At 38.0% G+C, this 25,507-nt stretch overlaps 1 protein-coding gene across 5 annotated transcripts in view; it reads left to right on the top strand.

Moving 5' to 3' along the window:
• The window catches only part of sytl4 (synaptotagmin-like 4), a 74,171-nt gene that overhangs the window by 39,921 nt on the left and 8,743 nt on the right, over positions 1–25,507 (top strand). For all 5 annotated transcript variants that reach the window (XM_059977259.1, XM_059977260.1, XM_059977258.1 and 2 more), the window contains 8 exons: positions 427–523; positions 1,112–1,215; positions 2,456–2,542; positions 6,613–6,791; positions 7,677–7,779; positions 10,726–10,887; positions 14,529–14,631; positions 23,917–24,028. In XM_059977259.1, the coding sequence (XP_059833242.1) occupies positions 427–523; positions 1,112–1,215; positions 2,456–2,542; positions 6,613–6,791; positions 7,677–7,779; positions 10,726–10,887; positions 14,529–14,631; positions 23,917–24,028 (947 nt within the window). The remainder of the gene's footprint in view (positions 1–426; positions 524–1,111; positions 1,216–2,455; positions 2,543–6,612; positions 6,792–7,676; positions 7,780–10,725; positions 10,888–14,528; positions 14,632–23,916; positions 24,029–25,507) is intronic.

Genomic DNA, 25,507 nt, shown 5'->3' on the forward strand with positions numbered 1-25,507 from the left:
AATGGTCCCAGGTTCAAATCTGGCCGGCTCCTCGCACACTTTCCATCTGTGATGGGTTGAGCATCTAGCTGACAGCTCACCCTCATGAAGACTGCACAAGGCATGAAAAAGATCAAGAACTATTAGCTCTTGGGACCAGCGTGTGATTCCAAGTCAACATAAATATGGTGGACTTGTAACTCCCCTCTAAAATGGATCAACAAGTCACACAGTTGTATCAGACAAAGAGAGAGAACAGTGAAGAATTATTATTATTTTGACCATAATGGGTCAAGAAGTACTTCCATTTTTTTACACATTAGTTTTTGATGTGGTATTATTTCACAAGATGATACCTTATAAGGGCATTTAAAATAAACTGGAACTTCAAAACACAGAATCCATCTGTACATGTTTTAAAATCGTTTAACCCTTTCTCCTTCATAGGAAACTCGCACAAAAATAGACAGCAAAATTTCAGTGGATGAAAATGCTCCAGAAGACATGTTTAAAAAGAGTGTAAAACGAAATCTAAAATCCACAGGTGAGCTGTTGTACTTCTGTACCTCTTGAGGTGCTTTCAACCCAAGATATACTTAACCCTAATAGCAGCATCTAAATATTACAAAGTAGCTCAAATCATTTTGCAGTTTATTAAATTATTAAACATAATTTAATACTGAGTTATATAAAGAGATACTGGAGCAGCTGGTAAAACCTTGGTCAAAATAGAAACTGAGAAACATCCTAAAGGAGGAAAAAAAGGTTATAGGAGGGGTGGTGGGCTGGTGGCATTAAATAGATGGTGAAGCCCATGACTGAAGCGAATTCATAAAATGGGAATAATAAATATATAGTCAAGTAATTAACTTATCCCTGAAATAGCAATGGTTTCCCAGTGAAACATTTTGAAATTGTTCCACAGGCTCTTGGGTGGATCAGTGAGGAGGCCAGTAAGTTGCAGGGAATTCTTAGTTGTGTTCTTCTCAAAGATAGTTACAGGGAAAGTCTGACACATCCCTTGGTCATAAAGCCACAGATAATCCACACTTGGATAAGCAGGGGTATCATCAGGTATAAGTTGTGTTGTAAGGTTTTTGTAATTCTAATGTTCTGTTCAAATCCCCATTAGATTATAGTAAATCGGTGATGGATCTCCGTGTATCGGATGCTACAGACAAGGAGGAATCCATGGGAGACCGCAGTCAGTCAGTTCCAGGTCTGAATGTAGAACAGGTTAGTTTATAAAATAACTTACTCTCCTGACCCCCACTTTCCAAAGGAGAGGAGAGAGAGGAAGAAAGGGAAAGATTGCACCTTTAAACTCAGCACGCATCTTCAGAACCTGGGTGGCAAAATCCTCCACAAAATGAATGACTGTATTTTGAAAAGCAAAAGTACCACTGAGACGTGCCTCCATAATCAAACGGTTTTTCACTTGATATTGATGAAAGCACAATATTACCGGCCGTGGGCGGGAACCCAGAATTGCACGGGGAACGTAGATCCTGTGTGCCCTTTCAAGCTCAGGTGGAGTCGGAAAAAATTCTTTCCCAAAAATCTCACAGAGTAAATCAGAAAAAAATTCAATGGGAGAGCCCTTTTTGGTGGCCTCTGGCAAACCAAGAATTTGTAGATTGCAACGTCTGCTCCGGTTTTCAAGATCCACCATTTTGGAAAAAAGTTTGCAATTCTTCTCCACTAGGCTGGAGCAGAGAGATTCCAGATATTGAACACGGCATTTTAAATCTTCAGAGGTTGAGTCGATGCGAGATAAATGTTCAGCATGTTTGTCCACTCTAGCGTTGATCCGATCCAATTTGGCATCCAGCTGTTTGAAAGAAGTTCTAAATTCCTTTAAAATATCTTGTTGATGCTGTTCCAAAGCAGCGAAAATGTTAGCTGGCAAAGCCGTAGAAGCTTCCTTTTTCCCGGTTTTAGTACTTTTAGTAGACATTATAAGATAGATGTGTTCACAGGCAAGTAAAAGAGACCTAATAAAATACCTAAGGTTTAAGAATGGAGACATATAGTGCAAAGATAGTGAAAATAACGGAGCAAAAGTTCGGAGCAGCTAAACAATCGCCATCTTACCGGAAGTCCTGCTTTATTTTCAATAGTAATCGTGATTATTTTCCTGAACAGAAACACTGCAGATTCAGTGCACTACCACTGGGTCCTAATGTCCACCGCACCAAGACAGGTTAAGTAAAGTCTGGGTTCCGCTGGGTCCTAAAGTCCACCGCATTGAGACAGGTTGAATAAGGGACTTGAGCATCTGCGTTTTTTGGTATCCACGAGGGGTTTCGGAACCAATCCCTTGCAGATAAGGAAGGCCGACTGTAGATACAATTTTAAGCCAGTCAGTGTTTAAACAATTAGTCAGGCAGTTTGCAGCGGCAACTTGACCACAGTCCTTAATTGTTCTATTATTTCCAGAGCTTTATACTTGTTTGTAACCTTTGATTTTTGACAGGATGAGGAAGAGGAGGATATTGATAAGTTGGTGTCAATGCACCGTTTGACAAATCCTCGCCAAAGCCTCAAGAGTGGAAGTTCTGTGGTATGTTTCCCAGCAAACTATTGTGATTTAAACCTCCACGTATTGTATAATTCTTCAAGCATGTGCATTAGAAAGAAATAAGGTCAAAAATTTTCTTTTTTTTATGAATGTGGTGAATATCAAGTTCATTGTCCTATTTAAGTTTAAATTACCAAGATGATATGCAACAAGATATATTATACTGATTAGGGCTCATTAGTATAAAGCAGAAGATATATTGCATTCTTTTAAATTCAAGCTGGGTACATCCTGTGATCAAGGAGTTTGGAGAAATATGCAGTCATTATTATTACCCCAATCCAACATCTGAGTTTTTTAATTCTATTTCTCCCTTAAGCAGTGCTCTAGCTTTGCTTTTTTTCTCAACTCTAGCTGATTTTGTGACTTAAATAGCTCTGGAAAATCAAATAGAGTAAATAGCACTAACAAAATAGTACAACCGTGGCTGACAAGGGAAATCAAAACTAGTATAAAAGCCAAAGAGAGGGCATAAAACAAAGCAAAAATTAGTGGGAAGATAGAGGATTGTGAAGTTTTAAAAAACTTACAAAGAGCAACTGAAAGAGTCATTAGGAGGGAAAAGATGAAATATGAAAGCAAGCTAGCAAACAATATCAAAGTGGATAGTAATATCTTTTTCAAGTATGTAAGAAGATAAAAGAGAGATGAGAGTGGATATAGGACTGCTAGAAAATGAGGCTGGAGAAATAATAACAGGGGACAAGGAAATGGCAGGTGAACTAAATGAGTATTTTGCATCAGTCTTCACTGTGGAAGACACTAGCAGTGTGCCAGGTGTTGAAGGGTGTGGGAGAAGAGAAGTGAGTACAGTTACTATTACAAGGGAGAAGGTGCTCAAAAAGCTGAAAGACCCAAGTGAACCAGATGAACTATACCCTAGGGTTCTAAAAGAGGTAGCAATAGAGATTGTGATGACGTTAGAAATGATCTTTCAAAAATCATTGGACTCTGGCATTGTGCCAGAAGATTTGAAAATGGCAAATGCCACTTTACTCTTTAAGAAAGGAGGAAGGCAGCAGAAAGGAAATTATAGACCAATTAGCCTGACCTCAGTGGCTGGGGTTAGGGTCGATTGTTAAGGATAAGGTTATGGAGTACTTGGTGACGCAGGACAAGATGGGACAAAATCAGCATGGTTTTCTTAAAGGAAAATCTTGCCTGATGAATCTGTTACAATTCTTTGAGGAGATTACAAGTAGGATAGATAAAGGGAATGCAGTGGATGTTGTATATTTGGACTTTCAGAAGGCCTTTGACATAGTGCCACACATGAGGCCGCTTACCAAGTTAAGAGTCCATGGTATTACAGGAAAGTTACTACGATGGTTAGAGCATTGGCTGATTGGTAGGAGGCAGCGAGTGGGAATAAAAGGATCCTTTTCTGGTTGGCTGCCAGTGACTAGTGGTGTTCCACAGAAGTCAGTGTTGGGACGGCTTCTTTTTATGCTGTATATCAAAGATATAGATGATGGAATAGATGGCTTTGTTGCCAAGTTTGCAGATGATACGAAGATTGGTGGAGGGTCAGGTCGTGTTGAGGAAATAGGTAGGTTGCAGAAGGACTTACTTAGACAGAATGGGCAAGAAAGTAGCAAATGAAATACAATGTTAGAAAATGCATGGTCATGTACTTTGGTAGCAGAAATAAATGTGTGGACTACTTTCTAAACGGGGAGGAAATCCAGGAATCTGAGCTGGAAAGGGACTTGGTGGTCCTTGTGCAGATCACCCTAAAGGTTAACCTGCAGGTAGAGTTGGTGATGAGGAAGGCAAATGCAATGTTAACATACTTTGCAAGGGGTCTAGAATACAAGAGCTGGGATGCGATGCTGAGGATTTATAAGGTAATAGTGCGGCCTCACCTTGAGTATTGTGAACAGTTTTGGGCTCCTCATCTTAGAAAAGATGTGCTGGCATTGGAGAGGGTCCAGAGGTGGTTCACAAGGATGATTCTGGAAATGAAAGGGTTATCATTACGAGGAACGTTTGATAGCTCTGGGTCTGTACTTGCTGGAATTCAGACGGATGAGGGGGGATCTCATTGAAAACTTTCAAATATAGAAAGGCCTAGACAGAGTAGATGTGGAAAGGATGTTTCCCATGTAGGGGAGTCTAGGACAAGTGGGCACTGCCTCAGGATAGAGGGGCGTCCATTTAAAAGGGAGATGTGGAGAAATTTCCTCAGCCAGAGGGTGGTGAACTTGTGGAATTTGTTACCACAGGCAACTGTGGAGGCCAGGTCGTTGGGTGTATTTAAAGCAGAGCTTGATAAGTTCTTGAGTGGACATGGCATTAAATGTTATGGGGATAAGGCCAGGGAATGAGGCTGAGGAAAAGGATCAGCCATAATTGAATGGCAGAGCAGACTCGATGGGACAAATGGCCTAATTCTGCTGCTATGTCTTATGGTCTTCTGGTCTAAAGTTACCCTTGATTTCATTACTGTTGGCAAAATTAATGCACATTCTTCCCAAGGTCAGTCCAATTTGTTGATGTTCTACTTGTTGGTTTTCATGCTCCTCACTGATTCATTGATGTGGAATATTTCCAAAGCAACCACCATCCGCCAGTAACTCAATCATGTGGCCATTATTCGACTATGATGACTAATGGCAAATCTGGTCTTGCGCTCACATTGCATTTGATCTCTCCCCAGCAGGGGTCACTTTGTAAATTGACAGGAACAGAAGTATTGCTGGTAATAGTGCAAGAACAGATGAGTCTATTGTAGTCTTTTCATTGTTGCCCTCAAATCTGCCACCAGATAAACTTGGCACAGATTGAGTTTGAACTCTATTCGACATAGTCTGTATGCTTCATCTGCTCAGAGGAAAAATGTACTGATTGTTAGGAGAAAAGAGAAGTATCATAATTTTAAGATGATTATCAGAATGTAATTCTGCTATGAATATGTTGTCCAGAGATGCCCTTTATAATTAGCCTCTACCCAAGCAAACTTGGGACATTTTGATTAACAGTTATCCATTTTGTTATAAAATTTAGCCTGTTTTTGTGTGTGTCTCTAAAACATAACTGTATCTTGATGTGGTTACACAAATTCTGTATTCATTTCACACTTTTGAATTATGAATCATAAACTATTTCCCATGTACTCGATCTTAACACAAATAGATATGTTGAGAATTTTTTAATGTAGGTATTAGTTACAAACGATCTGTGTTTCAGTTAGTTGCACAATTGTCGTGGGATCTGAAGGTTGTGTGTCCATGTGTTATTCAAGACTTGCGAATATCTGCAGAGATTTTTATGCCCTGTTGCAGTAATGAGATCCTGCTGTGCAACTAAAATTGCTTTTTTTTCTTGAAATGTTACAGATCCCTTCTCCTCTCAGGACAATCTATGGAATATTATCAAATAATATCTTCCAGGCTATTTTCATTCCTGAATTAATACTTTACTTAGAAAAAAAATTAACCAGCCTTTCTTTTTTGGAAACTTACTGAACACAGGTTACCTTTTTTACATTCAGTTAGTAACTTCCCAGCCAAAAAATGGCTTATCTTAATCAGTAAGATACACTGACTGAATTCCTTTAAAAATGCTACAGAATAATGAGCCTAGACCAATAAATGCTCAAGACTGGAACATCTTGATAAAACATCTATATTCAAAGTGTAACTGTTGACATGATTAGTCCCTCATTCTGACTATGAATAAGTATAATATGTATAAATATAGCTTTTTATCAACTTCTGTCAGAGAGCGGTATAGGTAATTTTAGCTGTGTAAAGATTACAAAATCCCCCTTTACAAAAGCAGAGTGTTCCTATGAAACCTTTCTTAAGCTGAAATGGCGTCAAGTGAAGAACCATTAATTTATATGGGAAAAATTTTCATTGAAATGAAAATCCTCTTTGTAATGCGAAAACAGGTTACTAATGTAGGTCTTTTGTAAAAGCGAAGTGGTGTAAAGCGAACATTCGTAAAGTAGGGGACACCTGTATAAATTAGACTGAATCACGATGTACAAATTTAGTAAACTGAGAGATGTTGCTTTCTTGTTTAATTTCTTTTCACACTTGTTTCAGAGTACGTTAGGCAGCATGGTCAGTATCTATAGTGAAGCAGGTGACTTTGGCAATGTTACCGTCACTGGAGAGATCATCTTCTTCCTCCGCTATGACCAAAAGAAACAAGCACTTAATATACATGTGAAGGAATGTCGCAACCTCGCTTATGGGGATGAGAACAAGAGGAGATCAAATCCGTGAGTGTGTTTGTGTGAATATGGGTGCCTGAATTTCCTAAAAATACTCTGTAGTAGAGAGCAAATACAACTTCTTCGCATTTAACATGCGGGTCATTTTAAGCCGAACGCTGAATAATAATATCCTTGTGGGTTGGAGCTAACTGGATATGTTACTCGGGTGGATTTTTTTCAATATCTATGCATGTACTATTTGGGACAGTTCATAATGTTTACTTGTAAGTTAGAGCAGCATTGGATGCTGGAATTGTAGTCTGAATATCTTTCACGTACTGGGGAAATGAGGAATACAGCAGAGGTGGACGTGCACTCTGGCAGTCTCCTGAGCTCTCCATTCTCTAATGAGGATATATCAAAGTCCAACTGTTAACTACTGATTTGAGATTTTTGTCTCTCAAATGGATTGCAGCTAAAATTTAATTTTGGATATCTGACCTAAAAAAAAATGCGCTGATTTTGGACAAAGTATGAAGCTGTCTGTTTTAGTGACAAGTTGCCTGTTGCAAATGTGCATTAGTATGACCCTCCTCCTTTGTCCCAGTTACAAACTTCACAACAGCCTTGGAAATCCCTACTGCACAAACTTAACACTTCCATACTCAAATACTGGCTCTCCTGTCACCAGTCACTGCTGAATTAATTTATTGCTGCCAATTTGAACTGTTTGGACACTCAGAACTGAAATAAGTATACTACATGGGGCTCCCACCAGGCAGAAGAGAAAGGGAAATGTCTTTTGGGTGACATTTCATCATCTGGGTGACATTCCAAATTCGAAGCCTAGAAGTCAAATCTTTCAGTCCATTTCAATTAATTGTTCTGTCAAAAATAAAATAATTAAACCATGAACATTTTTTGAAAAGAATCTTTCTTCTCTCTCCGCAGCTATGTGAAGTCTTATCTGTTACCTGATAAATCAAGGCAAAGTAAACGCAAGACTACAGTTAAACGTAACACAACCAGCCCTGTCTACAATGAAATCTTACGGGTAAGGCTTGAAAGGCCCAGGGCTTGCCTTTGCAATCAGTACTTAAGGAAGATGTTGTTTATAGATACATGAATTAGTGGAGAGAGCTGGCTACTCATACCCAACAGTGAGAAAGTGTGTATGGAACCGGAGGAAATAGCAGAGGTACTTAATGAATACTTTGCTTCAGTATTCACTATGGAAAAGGATCTTGGTGATTGCGGTGATGACTTGCAGCGGACTGAAAAGCTTGAGCATATAGATATTAAGAAAAAGGATGTGCTGGAGCTTTTGGAAAGCATCAAGTTGGATAAGTCACCAGGATCAGATGAGATGTACCCCAAGCTACTGTGGGAGGCAAGGGAGGAGATTGCTAAGCCTCTGGCGATGATCTTTGAATCATCAATGGGGACGGGAGAGGTTCCAGAGCATTGGATGTTGTTCCCTTATTCAGGAAAGGGAGTAGAGATAGCCCAGGAAATTATAGACCAGTGAGTCTTACCTCAGTGGTTGGTAAGTTGATGGAGAAAATCCTGAGAGACAGGATTTATGAACATTTGGATAGGTATATGATTAGGAGTAGTCAGCATGGCTTTGTCAAGGGAAGGTCGTGCCTTACGAGCCTGATTGAATTCTTTGAAGATGTGACTAAACACATTGATGAAGGAAGAGCAGTAGATGTAGTGTATATGGATTTCAGCAAGGCATTTGATAAAGTACCCCATGCAAGGCTTATTCAGAAAGTAAGGATGCATGGGATCCAAGGGGACATTGCTTTGTGGATCCAGAACTGGCTTGCCCACAGAAGGCAAAGAGTGGTTGTAGATGGGTCATGTTCTGCATGGAGGTCGGTCACCAGTGGTGTGCCTCAGGGATCTGTTCTGGGACCCCTACTCTTTGTGATTTTTATAAATGACCTGGATGAGGAAGTGGAAGGATGGGTTAGTAAATTCGCTGATGACACAAAGGTTGAAGGTCTTGTGGATAGTGTGGAGGGCTGTTGGAAATTACAGCGGGACATTGAGAGAATGCAAAACTGGGCTGAGAAGTGACAGATGGAGTTCAACCCAGATAAGTGTGAAGTGCTTCATTTTGGTAGGTTAAATATGATGACAGAGTATAGTGCTAATGGTAAGACTCTTGGCAGTGTGGAGAATCAGAGGGATCTTGGGGTCTTAGTCCATAGGACACTCAAAGCAGCTGCGCAGGTTGACTCTGTGGTTAAGAACACATATGGTGTATTGGCCTTCATCAATCATGGAATTGAATTTAGGAGCTGAGAGGTAATGTTGCAGCTATATAGGACCCTGGTCAGACCCCACTTGGAGTACTGTGCTCAATTCCGGTCGCCTCACTACAGGAAGGATGTGGAAGCCATAGAAAGGGTGTGGAGGAGATTTACAAGGATGTTGCCTGGATTGGGGAGAATGCCTTATGATGACAGGTTGAGTGAATTTGGCCTTTTCTCTTTGGAACGACGGAGGATGGGAGGTGACCTGATAGAGGTGTATAAGATGATGAGAGACATTGATTGTGTGGATAGTCAGAGGCTTTTTCCCAGGGCTGAAATGAAAGGGCACAGGTTTAAGGTGCTAGGGAGTAGGTACAGAGGAGATGTCAGGGGTAAGTTTTTTACACAGAGAGTGGTGAGTGTGTGGAATGGGCTGAAGTCAACAGTGGTGGAGGTGGATACGATAGGGTCTTTTATGAGACTGTTGGATAGGTACATGGAGTTTAGAAAAATAGAGGGCTATGGGTAACCCTAGTAATTTCTAAGATAGGGACATGTTCGGCACAACTTTGTGGGCCGAAGGGCCTGTATTGTGCTGTAGGTTTTCTTTGTTTCTAAACCTGCTCTGCTTTTCAGTAAGGTTATGGCTACTGAACTCCGCACTCCCTTGGTACCTTGCACCAGTACCTAGCTCAGGGGTGGCCATTTTTTTTGGGAGTGTGTGCCCAAATTGGTGATAATCTTCTAAACAGATTCCCTCTGGTACCATGGTAATTTTGAGCAGAGATTATCATTAATTAATGAATTAGTAACAGTAATAGTGGACATTTTTAAGGAAAAGGATGAGTCCTGTTGCTTATTTATCTGTATTAATTGTAATATTAATAAAAGTATAACAGAGACAGTTTGAAATAAATGCATCATTTTAGAAAAACCTGTTCGAAAATTACTAATTTCTAAAAAGACAAATGAAAATTGTCTCTTTGAGTTTCAAAGAGATTATGGGACTCTTTGAGGACTTAGTTTTAAGGACTCACGACGTTCTGAGAGGAAGATTTCATTTCATTACCTTGTAAAATAGGCAACTGTGACCCCCTAGTTGCAAATTTGCCCAGGAGGAAATATTCTCTCTATATTCAACCTGTTAAGACCCCTCAGGATCTTGTATGTTTCAATAATATTTGGGTTATTTATGGAGGGAAAGAGAAAGTCATGGTCTGCAAAGCTCCTTTCTATTGTAATTCACACATTTTACAGGATTCTGGTTCAGATTCAGGGGCAGGTCAGGGAGCTACTTGATGAAGATGAACTAATGCGGGGTCTGATCTACCTCATTCCACCAAACATTAGAACTGATCAAGAAATGGAATTATTTTTCGGTAAATTTGTGATTTGGTTGTAAGTGATATGGAAACAGCCCAGTCTACTGAAACTGGGTAGAATTGGATTAAAGGGAGATTGTTTAGTATAAATCTGTAACTAGTTCTTCAGAAACATTCAGTAAATTGTTGGTTGGCAACGTAGGAAACATAATTGTTTCTCATGCATTGGGGTTTATTTTTAGATTACTGAAAAGGAAAATGTAGAAAGAGCTGTCCTCCATAGAGCCTTTCCTGTCTACATCTCAGAGGTGTTTTGATTAGACAGGGTTGAGACAATGTGTTTCCTTTAGCAAAGTCGTTCTTATGGATGTTGCAGTGTTTCATCTGATTTTCTTTCCTTTCCCCATTAATTAGTATGACATCAGTGACTCACAGTTAATTATGAGGACGTTGCAGCTTTCTGTGTGGCACTATGATCGCTTCGGACGCAATATATTCCTGGGAGAGGTGGACCTGTCACTTGATACTTGGAAACTCAACAGTGATTCGGAAGAGTGCCTTCCCCTTCATGGCAAGGTAAGGGCAGGGCACCACACGTTTACCCTCCAACACCTTGTTTAAACAGCACAAGGGCAGCAGATGGACTGTCTGGTCTTCTCACAATTCCGGGGAGTCTCTGTCAGTCAAAGGGAAAACGTCCAAATTCTTTTATTAAATGTTGGAGCAGAATGGTTGCTGAAGAATGAGATCTATTTTAACATTTCAGCATGTTGTTATAAATAGATTAAATGTGATAACTGATACTATGCATTGAATCTGCCCAGACCTTTCACATCTCCAGAACTCGCAGGAGGATGAAAGTATTCAGGGAAAATGATGTACTGTATGTAGGAAGATAGCACAGGGGTTCTGCATTTTATCATTTCACCTCAAAAAGACAAGTTTGAATTTATATTTATGCTCTTTACAGATCTGTTAGCTAACTGAGTGAACCCTCTTCCTGCATGCCATTCAAAGGAACTGTCAGGATGTGACAAGTTAATGAGTTGAATAAGCAAAAGTGCTCTAATCATCAGGGAAAAAGTTTGCTTTCAGAAATATGAGTGATAGTGAGATCTCTGTTTTCTTTCAATTAGCTCTACAACGTGATGTCTAGATTTCAACTTAATCCTCTATATTTAACACTAACGGTTAATTTTAATACAATTTTTCTGTTTTACAATCAAATCTACATTGAGACATTCAGTTGTGTGACACTAAGGTGTTCTACTTTTCTGCAGCATTTTGTCCTCTACTCCCCACCTAAAACATGGGTTATAACATATTCCAGCAAGGCCTCTGACAAGGACCTGCATAATAGGCTAGTTCAAAAGGTTAAACCAAATGGCATCCAGGCTAGCTAGCTAATTGAGTACAATAGTGGCTTGATGGAAGGAGACAGCGGGTGGTACTGGAGGGCTGTTATTTCAGATTGGAAGCCTGTGACTACTGGTGTGCCACAAGGATTGGTACCACGTCCACTGTGCTTTGCCATTTATTGTAACAATTTAGATGAGAATGTTGTTAATGTAGTAAGTTTGTGGATGATACCAAACTTTAATGGTGTAGTGGACAGTGAAGAATACAACAGGATCTAGATGAATCTGGGAAGTAGGCCAGGAACAGCAGATGGAATTTAACTCCAATAAGTGTGAGATGTTACATTTTGGTAAATTAAATCAGGGTGGACTTGGACAGTAAATGGTAGGACCTTGGCTATATAATAGACTGTATAGTACTGGTACATAGTTCCCTGAAAGTGGCAACAAGGTGGTGTATGGCGTTTGGCCTGCTTGTCTTCATTTGTCACAACATTGAGTTTAGGATTTGGGGTGCCGTGTTGCCACTGTACAAGTCATTGGTGAGACCGCATTTACAGCATTGTACATGGTTATGCCAGCCGGGGTTTAGGAAGGATGCCAATAAGCTGAAACAGGTGCAGAAAAGATTCGCCAAGATGCTAGTAGGACAGGAGGGCTTTATTTATACAGTGACTATAAAAAGAATTCACCCCCTCCCCCTTGGAAGGTTTCATGTTTTACAACACTGAATCACAGTGGATTTAATTTGGGTCTTTTTGACACTGATTAACAGCAAAAGACTCTTTCATGTCAAAGTGAAACAGATCTCTGCAAAGTGATCTAGTTAACTGAAAATATAAAACACAAAATATTTGATTAAGTATTCACCTCCCCCTTTAATATGACACACCAAATTATCACTGGAGCAGCCAGTTAGTTTTAGAAGTGACATAATTAGTTAAATGGAGATCACCGATGTGCAGACAAGGTGTTCCATTTGATTGTAGTGAAAATAGACTTGTTTTGGGAAGGTCCAACTGCTGGTAAGTCAGGATCCTGGCAAAAACTACACCATGAAGACAAAAGAGCACAAAGCAACTCCACCAGAAGTTTATTGAAAAGCACAAGTCAGGAGATGAATACAAGAAAATTTCCAAGTCACTGAATATCCTTTGGAGTACAGTAGAGTCAATCATCAAGAAATGGAAAGAATATGGCACAGCTGTAAATCTGCCTAGAACAGGCCGTCCTCAAAAACTGAGTGACCGTGCAAGAAGAGGACTAGTGACGGAGGCCACCAAGAGACCTATGACAACTCTGGAGGAGTTACAAGCTTCAGTGGCTGAGATAGGAGAGTCTGTGCACACAACTGGTGCTTTCCAACAAGACAATGACCCCAAGCATAAAGCCAAAGTTACACAGGAATGGCTTAACATCAACAAAGTTAATTTCCTGAAGTGGCTAAGTCAGAGTCCAGACTTCAGACCAATTAAGAATTGTGGCTGGACTTGAAATGGGCTGTTCATTGTCCATATAATCTAACAGAGCTTGAACAGTTTTGTAAAGAAGAATGGGGAAAAATTGCAGTGTCTAGATGTGCAAAACTGATAGAGACCTATCCAGACTCAAGCTGTAATTGCTGCCAAAATGTATCTACTAAATACTGACTTGAAGGGGGTGAATACTTGTGCAATCAATTATTTTGTGTTTTATATTTGTAATTAACTTAGATCACTTTGTAGACACTATTTTCACTTTGACATGAAAGTCTTTTTCTGATGATCAGTGTCAAAGAAATCCAAATTAAATCCACAGTGATTCAATGTTGTAAAACAATAAAACATGAAAACTTCCATGGACGGGAGGGTGGGGGGGGAGTGGTTGGATACTTTTTATAGGTACTGCAGGTCGAGGTTGGACAGGCTGCTCTTTGTTTTCCCTGAAGCATGGGAGGCTGAGGAGTGACCTTGTAGCTATGTATTAAATATTGAGGGGTATAAATAAGGTGGATGGTCACATTTTTTTCCTGGTGTAGGAGAGGCCAAACTAGACCTCATAGATTTTAGGTGAGAGGAAAAATATTAAAAGGACCTGACCTGCTGAGAGTCCCCAGCATTTTCTATTTATATTTCATATTTACAGCTCTTCCCATTTTTTTGCTTTTCAAATACACTTTTTCATAAAATGACTAGAGGAAAATTTCCTTTGCTCTTGGATAAAAATGCCTTGTGCATCACCTTAATAAATCTCTAATGTGCAGATATTATTTTCAGTACTAGTTATTTTAATCTGAATGGGTTTCTGCCGTGAATCTCCAACCTACAGCATTGTCTCTGCTTCTGTTTCCACAGATTCGGTCTGACCTGCTGAGTATTTACAGCATTTTCTGTTTCCTGATTTAGTTTTTGAATTCTGCAGTTCTCTTTCTAATAATTCCCATCATGTAACTTACTTGTACCACTTGGTCATCTCCTTAACACACCAAAGGCTATGAGGGTTTGTGAAATCACTTTCTTGTGTAAAAGATTTTCATTACAAACATATGGTCCAAATTATAAAAGTACACCAATACCAAGCTAAAAGACATGTGATTTTGGAGTGGTCAGAAATCATTTATTAGCCTTTGATTCTGATTATTAATAATTTTTACTTTTTGTTTATATTTCAATTAAATCAAAGTTTGTACCAATTTAATGCATTTTAACTACTTGTTTATGCTTACAGTTAGTATAAGCCACAGAGAAAGTTTTCCGGTTGTTGTAATTAGTTCTCACCTAGGTGTCACAACTTTCCAGAATTTTCTATAACCTAAAACCTAATGCAAAGCAATTGTTAGGAAGTAAAGTTACTCATTTCAAATCTGTTCTGATACTGCAGGCAAATGAAGAGTCTGGGTCTATCCCTCCTTACAAAGGGGAGCTCGTAATTTCAATCAAATACATCCCAAATACTAAAACTGCTCTTGCAAGCAAGAGCAAAGGTAAGTCCGACCAAGTAAGTGTGTGTGTGTGTGTCTGTGTGTCTGTGAATCTGTATCTCCACTTGGTTCATCAGGCTGTATTTCCTCCCCTGAACTGCAATGTATTATGGAGAAATCACAAAATACCCAGGAGGCCAAAGGCTCCTGTGTTGCTTTGACCCCAGCATTTGCAGTGTACTTTGTGTATATAATCAGTATACATCTTTATGATCATTGTGCCATTGAATCAACGCATTCTGTTATAATGCATCGGTGCCACTGTGTTTAAACAATACATCAACAAAGTGCTTGACAGGTTGCTGCAGAGTCCTGCCTCTGTTCAATAGTGGCAGAACCTGCGATTGTGGTCCTTGGCCAGAGCCTAAGTGGGGGTTGCACTGAGCTTCCCTCTGCATCCTGGAGAGGGCATTAGGGCCAGGGCAGCTGGTACCTGATTAACCCACTTATAAGAAAATCCATGGGCCAGATTTCATTGTCACAAACATAGGGTGGTCTCTTATCAGTCATTGTAAAATCACCCATTTTAATTCCACTTCCAATTCCCATTCCAATATGTCAATCCATGGCCTCCTCCACTGTCGTGATGAGGCCACACTTAGGTCAGAGGAACACCACCTTATATTCCAGTTGGGTAGCCTCCAACTAGATGGCATGAACATTGATTTCTCAAACTTCTGATAATGCACCCCATCCACCCTCCCTACCATTTCCCGTCTCCTTTTCCCTCTCTCACCTTATCTCCTTACCTGCCCATTGCCTCCCTCTGGTGCTCCTCCCCCTTTTTCTTTCTTCCCATGGCCTTCTGTCTCTTTCACAATCAACTTCCCAGCTCTTTATTTCATCCCTCCCCCTCCAGGCTTCACCTAATGTTTCTCTCTCCCTTCCTCCCACCTTTTAAATCTACTCCTAAATTTTTTCTCTAGTCCTGCTAAAGGCTTTCGATCTGAAATGTCAACTGTACTCTTTTCAATAGATGCTGCCTGTCCTGTTGAGTTCCTCCAGCTTTTTGTGTGTGTTGCTCGGATTTCCAACATCTGCAGATTTTCTCTTGTTTATAAAACAGCTTTACTTTGTGAAGCTCTCAGCGAATGGGATTTTTGCTAATGAAATCCGTGCAATTCACACAAACAAATGTACCATGTGCTGTTTGATGGTCATTCCCAATATACTGGGAGGTGGGGGGGATGGGACTGATCTAGCCTATTCACCAGGGATTTTTTTTGACAAATTCCAAGGATGCATTGGTAATCATTTTCCAATGTTCCTTAGATTCAGGATCAGTTCCTGAAGATTGGAGAGTGGCTAATGTTATCCCACTTTTCAAGAAAGGAGGGAAGGAGAAAACGGAGAACTATCGCCCTGTTAGCCTAACGTCAGTCATGGGGAAGATGCTTGAGTCCATTATTAAGGACAAAATAGTGGCACATCTTGATGGCAGTAATAGGATTAGGCCGAGCCAGCATGGATTTACCAAGGGCAAATCATGCTTGACTAATCTGTTGGAGTTTTTTGAGGGTGTAACAAGGATGTTAGACAAGGGTAAGCCAGTGGATGTTGTGTACCTAGATTTTCAGAAGGCATTCGATAAGATGCCACATAGGAGATTGGTGAGTAAAATCAGAGCTCATGGCATTGGGGGCAGGGTTTCAACATGGATAGAAAACTGGTTGGCAGATGGAAAGCGAAGGGTAGCAGTGAATGGGTGTTTCTCGGACTGGCTGGAGGTGACTAGTGGGGTACCACAGGGCTCTGTATTGGGACCACAGCTCTTTACGATGTATGTCAACGATTTAGATGAGGGCATTGAAAACTATATCAGCAAGTTTGATACTAAACTGGGTGGCAGTGTGACATGCGAAGAGGACGTTAGGAGAATACAGGGAGACTTGGATAGGCTGGGTGAGTGGGCAGATACTTGGCAGATGTCATTCAATGTGAATAAATGTGAAGTTATCCACTTTGGAAGCAGAAACAAGAGGGCAGAGTATTGTCTGAACGGTGTAGAGTTAGGTAAGGGAGAAATGCAAAGAGACCTAGGAGTCCTAGTTCATCAGTCAATGAAGGTGAATGAGCAAGTGCAACAGGCAGTGAAGAGGGCAAATGGAATGTTGGCCTTTATTACAAAGGGAATTGAGTACAAGAGCAAGGATGTCCTTTTGCATTTGTACAGGGCCCTGGTGAGACCACACCTGGAATATTGTGTACAGTTTTGGTCTCCAGGTTTAAGGAAGGACATTCTGGCAATTGAGGAAGTGCAGCGTTGATTCCTGGGATGGCAGGGCTGTCTTACGCAGAGAGATTGGAGAGATTGGGCTTGTACACGCTGGAATTGAGGAGATTGAGAGGGGATCTGATTGAAACGTTTAAGATAATTAAAGGATTTGATAGGATTGAGGCAGGAAATATGTTCCAGATGTTGGGAGAGTCCAGTACCAGAGGGCATGGATTGAGAATAAGAGGTCAGTTATTTAAAACAGAGTTGAGGAAGAGCTTCTTCTCCCAGAGAGTTGTGGAGGTGTGGAATGCACTGCCTCGGAAGACGGTGGAGGCCAATTCTCTTCTTTCTTTTTCAATCTTTTTATTAAATTTCATATATAAAAAAAACAACACATAATAATGAACAGATTACAAATTCAATAAACTTGAAATTACATTAGTAATAGGATAATAATATCCTATTAAACATCAATCGACAAAAGGTACATAAATCAATCAAGTCTATATAAATATATATGAAAAAAAAACAAAAATAATCATCGAAAAAAGAAAAAAAAATTGAAATTATATATGAGAAAAAATATATATTGAAAAAAAAATACTAAACTAAACTAACATGGGCAATAATAGCACTTTATAAATATATAAAGGTGTCAAGAAAAGAACTCCGGAACTCCATACCTGAACAAGGATAAGTAGAGAAAAGGATCTGAAATAGGCCAAATTAATTCATATGAAAGTGTCGAATAAATGGTCCCCAGGTTTCTTCAAATTTAATTGAAGAATCAAAGATAGTGCTTCTGATTTTTTCCAAACTCAAATAAGAAATGGTTTGGGAGAACCACTGAAATGTAGTAGGAGGATTTACTTCTTTCCAGTTTTGTAATATAGACCTTCTGGCAATTAATGTTACAAAGGCAATCATTCGTCTGATTGAAGGGGAAAGCTGATTGCCATCTTCATTTGGTATACCGAAAATTGCAGTAATAAAATGGGGTTGTAAATCGATATTCCATACTGAGGAAATGACATCAAAAATGTCCTTCCAATAGTTATGTAAAGTGGGACATGTCCAAAACATGTGAGTCAATGAAGCCACTTCTAAGTGACATCTGTCACATTGAGGATTAATATGCGAGTAAAATCGGGCAAGCTTATCTTTAGACATATAAGCTCTATGTACAATTTTAAATTGTATTAAAGCATGTTTAGCACAAATAGAAGAGGAATTAACCATTTGTAAAATTTTTTCCCATTTATCTGTTGATATATTACATCGAAGTTCTTTTTCCCATTCTTGTCTAATTCTATCCGATATTTCTGGCTGTATCTTCATAATCATGTTATAAATAAAAGCTACTAATCCCTTCTGACAAGGATTAAAAGTAAAAATCAAATCTGAAAAATCCGATGGAGTTGAATTAGGAAAAGACGGAAGAATTTTATGTAAGAAATTTCTAATTTGTAAGTATCTAAAAAAATTAGATTTAGGTAATTCAAATTTGTTGGATAGTTGATCAAAAGACATCAAAATACCTTCAAAAAAAAGATCACGAAAACATTTTATACCTTTCCTTTTCCATATACTAAAAGCTTGATCTGTCAATGAAGGTTTGAAAAAAAAATTACATAAAATAGGGCTGTCCAGAGCAAAGTTTTTCAGATTAAAGAATTTGCGAAATTGAAACCAAATTCGTAGTGTATGTTTAACAACAGGGTTAGATATCTGTTTATTGAATTTGGCTAAATCAATAGGAAGAAAAGAACCAAGAACGGAAAATATAGAATATCCCTTAACCTCACTACATTCCAAATTTACCCACTGTGGGCACACAGGTGAATCCAAATCTAGTTTCCAGTACATTAGGTTACGAATATTATTCGCCCAATAATAAAATCTAAAGTTAGGTAAAGCTAGACCACCATCTTTTTTAGACTTTTGTAATTGCCGTTTGCTTAACCTAGGATTTTTATTTTGCCACACAAATGAGGAAATTTTTGAATCAATATTATCAAAAAAAGATTTAGGAATAAAAATTGGTAAAGCTTGGAATAAATATAAAAATTTCGGTAAAATCATCATTTTAATAGCATTAATCCGACCAACTAATGATAAAAATAAGGGAGACCATCTTGTAGTAAGTTGTTGAATTTGATGAAGCATAGGTAAAAAATTCAGTCCAAATAAATCTTTATATTTCTTAGTGATTTTTATACTTAAATAGATAAAGTTATCAGTAACAACTTTAAATGGCATCCTATCACTCAATAAGGTTTGCGCGTTTAAAGGGAATAACTCACTCTTATCTAAGTTTAGCTTATAACCAGAAAAGCTACCAAATTGAGCCAACAAGGATAAAATAGCAGGAATAGACCTACTAGGATTAGAAATATATAACAACAAATCATCAGCATAAAGCGATAATTTGTATAACTTCTCATTACGGGTAATACCAAAAATATTAGGAGACTCACGAATAGCAATAGCTAAAGGTTCTAATGCAATATTAAATAATAAAGGACTTAAAGGACAACCTTGTCTCGTACCACGAGATAATTGAAAAAAAGAGGATCTATAATTATTTGTAAGAACAGAAGCAACAGGTTTATAATATATTAATTTAATCCATGATATAAAATTAGGACTAAAATTAAAGTTTCTCAATGCATTAAATAAATATGTCCATTCCACTCTATCAAAGGCTTTTTCAGCATCTAATGCGATAACACATTCTGGGGTTGTAGGTGATGAAGTATAAATTATATTAATCAATTTTCTAATATTAAAAAAGGAATACCGATTCCTAATAAAACCAGTTTGATCTTCTGAAATAATCTGTGGTAATACCTTTTCTAATCTAATGGCTAAAATTTTTGTAAGAATCTTAGAGTCTACATTTAATAATGAAATAGGGCGATAAGATGCACATAAAGTAGGATCTTTATCTTTTTTAAGAATTAGAGAGATAGTAGCTTCTAAAACGATTGAGGTAGTCTCTTCTTAACAAACGCATCATTAAAGATTTCACATAGCCAAGGAGAAAGCAATAAAGAAAAAGTTTTAAAAAATTCTACAATAAAACCATCGGGACCAGGAGCTTTCCCTGAATTCATTGATGAGATAACCTCTCTTATTTCATCCATAGAAATAGGAGCATCAAGCAAGCTACAATCTTCATCTATCAGTTTAGGAATATTCAAGTTATTAAAAAAATTATCCATCGTAAACCGGTCACCGTCAAATTCTGATTGATATAAAGATTTATAAAAATCTTGAAAAGTGTTATTGATTTCTTTATAATCAGTAGTTAAATTACCGTCTTGTTTACGAATTTTAATAATTTGTCGCTTAGTCGAAATAGCTTTTAATTGATTAGCTAACAATTTACCAGTTCGATCACTATGAATATAAAATTGAGCCCTAGTCTTAATTAATTGATTCTCAATTGAAGAAGATAATAATAAACTATGTTCCATTTGAAGCTCAACTCTCTTCTTATAAAGTTCTTTGGTAGGAGTAACGGAATAAATCTTATCAATTTCTTTAATTTTATCCACCAATAAAGCTATCTGAATATCTTTGTTTTCTTTTACCAGCGGAATATGAAATAATTTGTCCACGAATAAAAGCCTTGAAAGAGTCCCAAAGTATTCCTTTATCAATCTCTTCATTATAGTTTGTTGAAAAAAATAAGTCAATTTGTTGTTTTATGAAGGTAATAAATTCTGGATCATGAAGCAAAGTAGCATTAAGTCTCCAAGATCTAGTATTGAAAGAAGAGTCCGGAATCTTGATAGATAACTTCAAAGGCGCATGATCCGAAATAGCAATAGAATCGTATTTACAATCAATAACATCTGTTAATAAACGATGATCAATAAGGAAATAATCAATTCTAGAATAACTATGATAAACATGTGAAAAAAATGAAAATTCTTTATCTTTAGGGTTCAAAAACCGCCATATTTCAGTAATTCCAGAATCAACCATAAAAGAATTAATAAGTAAAGCTGATCTATTCGGAAGAGTTCGAATAGGTTTAGATCTATCCATCGAAGGATTCAAACAACAATTAAAGTCTCCACCCATAATCAACATATATTCATTCAAGTTAGGAAGAGAAGTAAATAAACGTTTAAAAAATTCAGGACAATCAAAGTTTGGAGCATAAATATTAGCTAAAACAACTTTCCGATTAAAAAGTGAACCAGTTATCAACAAAAATCTACCCTGTGGATCCGAAATAATTTCATAATGTGTAAACGAAATAGAGGCGTCTATAAAAATAGACACACCCCTAATTTTAGCGGTACAATTTGAGTGAAATTGTTGGCCTTTCCAGAACCTAAAAAAACGTTGATTATCCTCCCTCCTAATATGGGTCTCCTGTGCAAAAATAATATTAGCGTTCAATCTATGGAATACTTTAAATATTTTTTTACGTTTAATCGGATGATTTAAACCATTAGTATTCCACGAGATAAAGTTAATAGATTTATCCATCATACCAATATTAGTTGTGTGTATCATAAAAGGTTAAAAAGACACATAACCCACAATTTAGGAAGAAGGAAAATTGATTCAGGAGCAACCGGAGATCCTGACACCTCAACAATATTAACAATTTAAAGTCAGCCCATAAACTAAAAGCAAAAAAATAAAAAGCAAAAGCGTGAAAAAAGATCCCTCCCCCCTCCCCCCACCCTTTGAAAGAAAGCCAAGCGGCAGGCGCATAAACTAATACTAAAATTACCCCCATTTCAAGATGGCAGCTCCATAAGAAAATTTTTTTAAGAAAAAACTATATAACACCCTAATTAAAATATAGAGTTGCAAAATATATATATATACCTACATATATATACATACATACACATACACACACACATCAGTCAAGTCAAGAAAAAAAACCAAAATAGTAAAACCAGAAAAATCATTAATAAAAAAAAATGAACATTAAAGTTTAAAAATGTAATACACCTTTAAAAAAGAAATTCCATATTCAGATACAAAGATGACGTTTCACAAGCCAAGACTTATGGGAAGAAGAAACGACATTTTGAGAAAGCCATATTACAAAATATGAATATAAATTCAGCAATCAAAAAAGTTATCAAAATAGAATTTTTTTTTTAAAAAAAAGATTTAATAGACACTATAACATATATAAAAAAAAGACTAAAAAAAAGAATTCAAAACCTTTGTTCCATTTCTAAATACAGGCAAGCAAATAAACGCTTATAAAAAGTAAAGACTTATGGGAAGAAGAAACGACATTTTGAAAAAATAATTCATGATTACAAAATACAAACGTGTATAAAAAAGGATATTATAAAAATTAAAACAGCATCTATAAGCAATAATAATAGTAGTAAAAAAAAACCCAGACCTATAGCCCAAAATAAAAAGTTATAACCCAACTTCCAGGGTTAAAACTTAAAATGAAATGGCATCCTCTCTCCAAAAAAAAAATCTTCAATGTAACTCATAGTTCAAGTTGCACTAGAGGATCGATATTCTTCAACAAATTTCTTCGCTTCTTCAGGAGTGTTAAAAAAGTGTAGACTGTTGTCGGGCAGCACAATTCTAAGCTTCGCTGGATACATTAAAGCTTGTTTAAATCCAATCGAATGAATCTCTGCCATCACTGGTTTAAAAGCGATCCTGGCTTTCATTACTTCATACAAATAGTCCTCAACAATTCGAAATGAGTAATTTTTGTAGGAGATCATACCTTTTTTACGAGCTAACCGAATTAGAAGCTCTTTCTCACGAGGATAATGAAGGCGAACAATCACCGCTCGTGGTTTATCAGGCACAGACGAAAACCTCGCAACTCTATGAGCGCGGTCGATAACAGGTTCATTTTTCAAACCTTCACCACCTAAAATTTCCCACAGTAATTTAGAGAAAAATTCAGTTAAATTACCGGACTCAACTTTTTCGGGAATTCCGATGATGCGCAAATTCTGTCTGCGAGAACAATTTTCAAGATCAGTAATTTTAAACTTATACTGATCTAAAGTTTTAGCAGTCGACTCTATCTTCTTCTCTAACACTTCAATTGTACGTGCTTTTTCACAAATTGATTGTTCAAGAGTCGTGATCTTATTTCCAAGCTGCTGAACCACTAACGCCTGCGACTGAAACTTAGTTTCAAGCGATTTAACAACTCCTTCAAGATCGGATATTTTCGAAGTAATCCTCCTTTCCAAATTTAACAGTTTACTGTCCAATTTACCTTCTAGTCTGCCTTCCAGACCCGCCAGTTTAGTATCCAGTTTAGCATCCAGTTTAGTGTCCAAAAGAGCAGAAACTGCGTCGATGGATACAGGATCCTTAGCCGATTTCTTACTTGTAGCCATTTTAGGTTTGACAAGATTAGATCAAATATTATTTTAGGAAAAAAGGGTCAATCAAAGGTAGCAACTCATATGATTAAGTTCGAAAAGATCTAATTAAAGGGTGATTATAGTTGAAAAAATAAAGAGCGCCTAAAAGGCAGATGCTTACGTCGCCATCTTGAAACTCCACCCCCGGAGGCCAATTCTCTGGATGCTTTCAAGAAGGAGCTAGATAGATATCTGATGGATAGGGGAATCAAGGGATATGGGGACAAGGCAGGGACTGGGAATTGATAGTGAATGATCAGCCATGATCTCAGAATGGCGGTGCAGACACGAGGGGCCAAATGGTCTGCTTCTGCACTTATTGTCTATTGTATATGTGCATAAATTAATTCATGGACAAATGAGTTTAAGTTAAGAACAAATCTTGAATATAATTGTGGAGATTTTATTCATGATTGAAATTAGTTGCATTTAACTCAGGAAGAAAAGATATGATTTTTAAGTACAGTATGCTGATTCTTGTGGTAGTTTGGGACATGTAGGACTATGCTTATTATTTTGCTGGTAGTTTAGTGGCAGAGATTCAGAACAAGTCAAATCGATGCAGCACCATTATTTCTCCTCAGGTCCTCCTGTGTGAATCATTGGTTTGATTCCACCTTGTAGTTCCATTGCATGTCTATGATCAGCCTGCTTTTCATTGTGTTTTTATGACAGGAAAGAAAGGTACAAGGTCAGAAGAGGGTGGAGAGTTGCAGGTGTGGATTAAGGAAGCCAAGAACCTTGCACCAATGAAAGTAGGAGGAACTTCTGACACTTTTGTCAAAGGGTAAGAATCAATATGTTCTTGTAAGTGTACAAGTGCAGTTAAATATCAATGCTTTAATTGTGCATTGTAAACAAGACAAGACTGACTGAAATGGGGAGAAAAGCACAGAAAATTACTGGAACAGAAGGAGATTCAAATCCAGTGACAGCTGGTTCAAAACATGTTGTCTGCTTGTGTTGTAGAGTTACTAAAGCACCAATCTTCACTTTCATAATCAGTTCCAGACCACTCCTAAGGTAGGAAGCTTTGTAAGATTGCAGTGACCCCACCAGATATGTAATTCATTACCAATGTAAAGATAATGGCGTTACAAACAATAGGAGCTTTGGATTCCATTGTCAGATCTGTCAATTAATGTACATCTTAAGACCCTGCATTTTGATTTTTTTTCAGGTTGGTTGTATCAGTCCTGGGCCCCACAAATTTATTTCCATGCATAATATGGAATATCCTCATTGACTTCATAGGCTCCCCTGTGATATTATTGTGGTGCTACACCCCCATTCAGATTGTCCATCCCTCTGATATGGCGTCGCTAAGGCCAGTGGCAGCTGCTGCTGTTGAAGGGATTGTATGGAGTAAAATGTGGTAGAATGTTGCTCTAATGACAACTGCATGGTCTTTCAGCATGTTATCTTCAACAGGCATCAAAGGAGTCCTCCTACTTCTCATCATTGTCATCTATCTCAGTCCCCAGTTGTTTTGCTAGACTTGGACAAAAAGGAGATAAACACAAGGAGTGAATAATTGTGTAGGCATCTGCTGGTTTTTATACATACCAGGTACATAGAATCATTGAAAATTCACCACATGAGTGAGTCCATTTGGTCCAACTGTTTGTGCCAGCTACAAAGATTAATGCCAGGTCATGACTCATTTATTACTAGATAAATGTGATTAGTGTTTCTATTACCACCACCTTCTCAGCATCAAGTTTCAGACCCTTTCTATCAGATAGGTGATCTTGAAATGTTTCTCTCCATTCTAATCATGTTCTACCTCATCAGTGAAGGACTACTATAAGTCCACGCTCCTGGCTTTTCATCACTCTACTAAAGGAAGTAGGTCCTTCCTGTTTTCACTGCCTAAATCAGGAGTTTCCAGCCTTTTTTATGCCATGGACCCCTAACATTAACCGAAGGGTCCGTGGACCCCAGGCTGGGATCCCACTAATTTGAAGGGCTAAATTAAGTCTCCTCTCAGTCCTATCTGTTTGAAAGAAAATAACACCAACCTATCTGACCTTTCTTTAAAACTAGTTTCCCAGTCCTGGCAATATATTTGAAAATCTTCTCTGCATCCTCTCCAGTGCCACCACATCTTTCCTGTAATAAAGTGATTAGATATGTATGCAGACCTGAAGCAGTATCTAACTTGGTGTAGCACTTTCCTATAGTCTCAAGTCAAGTCAAGTCACTTTTATTGTCATTTCGACCATAACTGCTGGTACAGTACACAGAAAAAATAAGACGTTTTTCA

Source organism: Hypanus sabinus, chromosome 8, assembly GCF_030144855.1.
Source record: "Hypanus sabinus isolate sHypSab1 chromosome 8, sHypSab1.hap1, whole genome shotgun sequence".
Classification (NCBI taxonomy): Eukaryota; Metazoa; Chordata; class Chondrichthyes; order Myliobatiformes; family Dasyatidae; genus Hypanus; species Hypanus sabinus.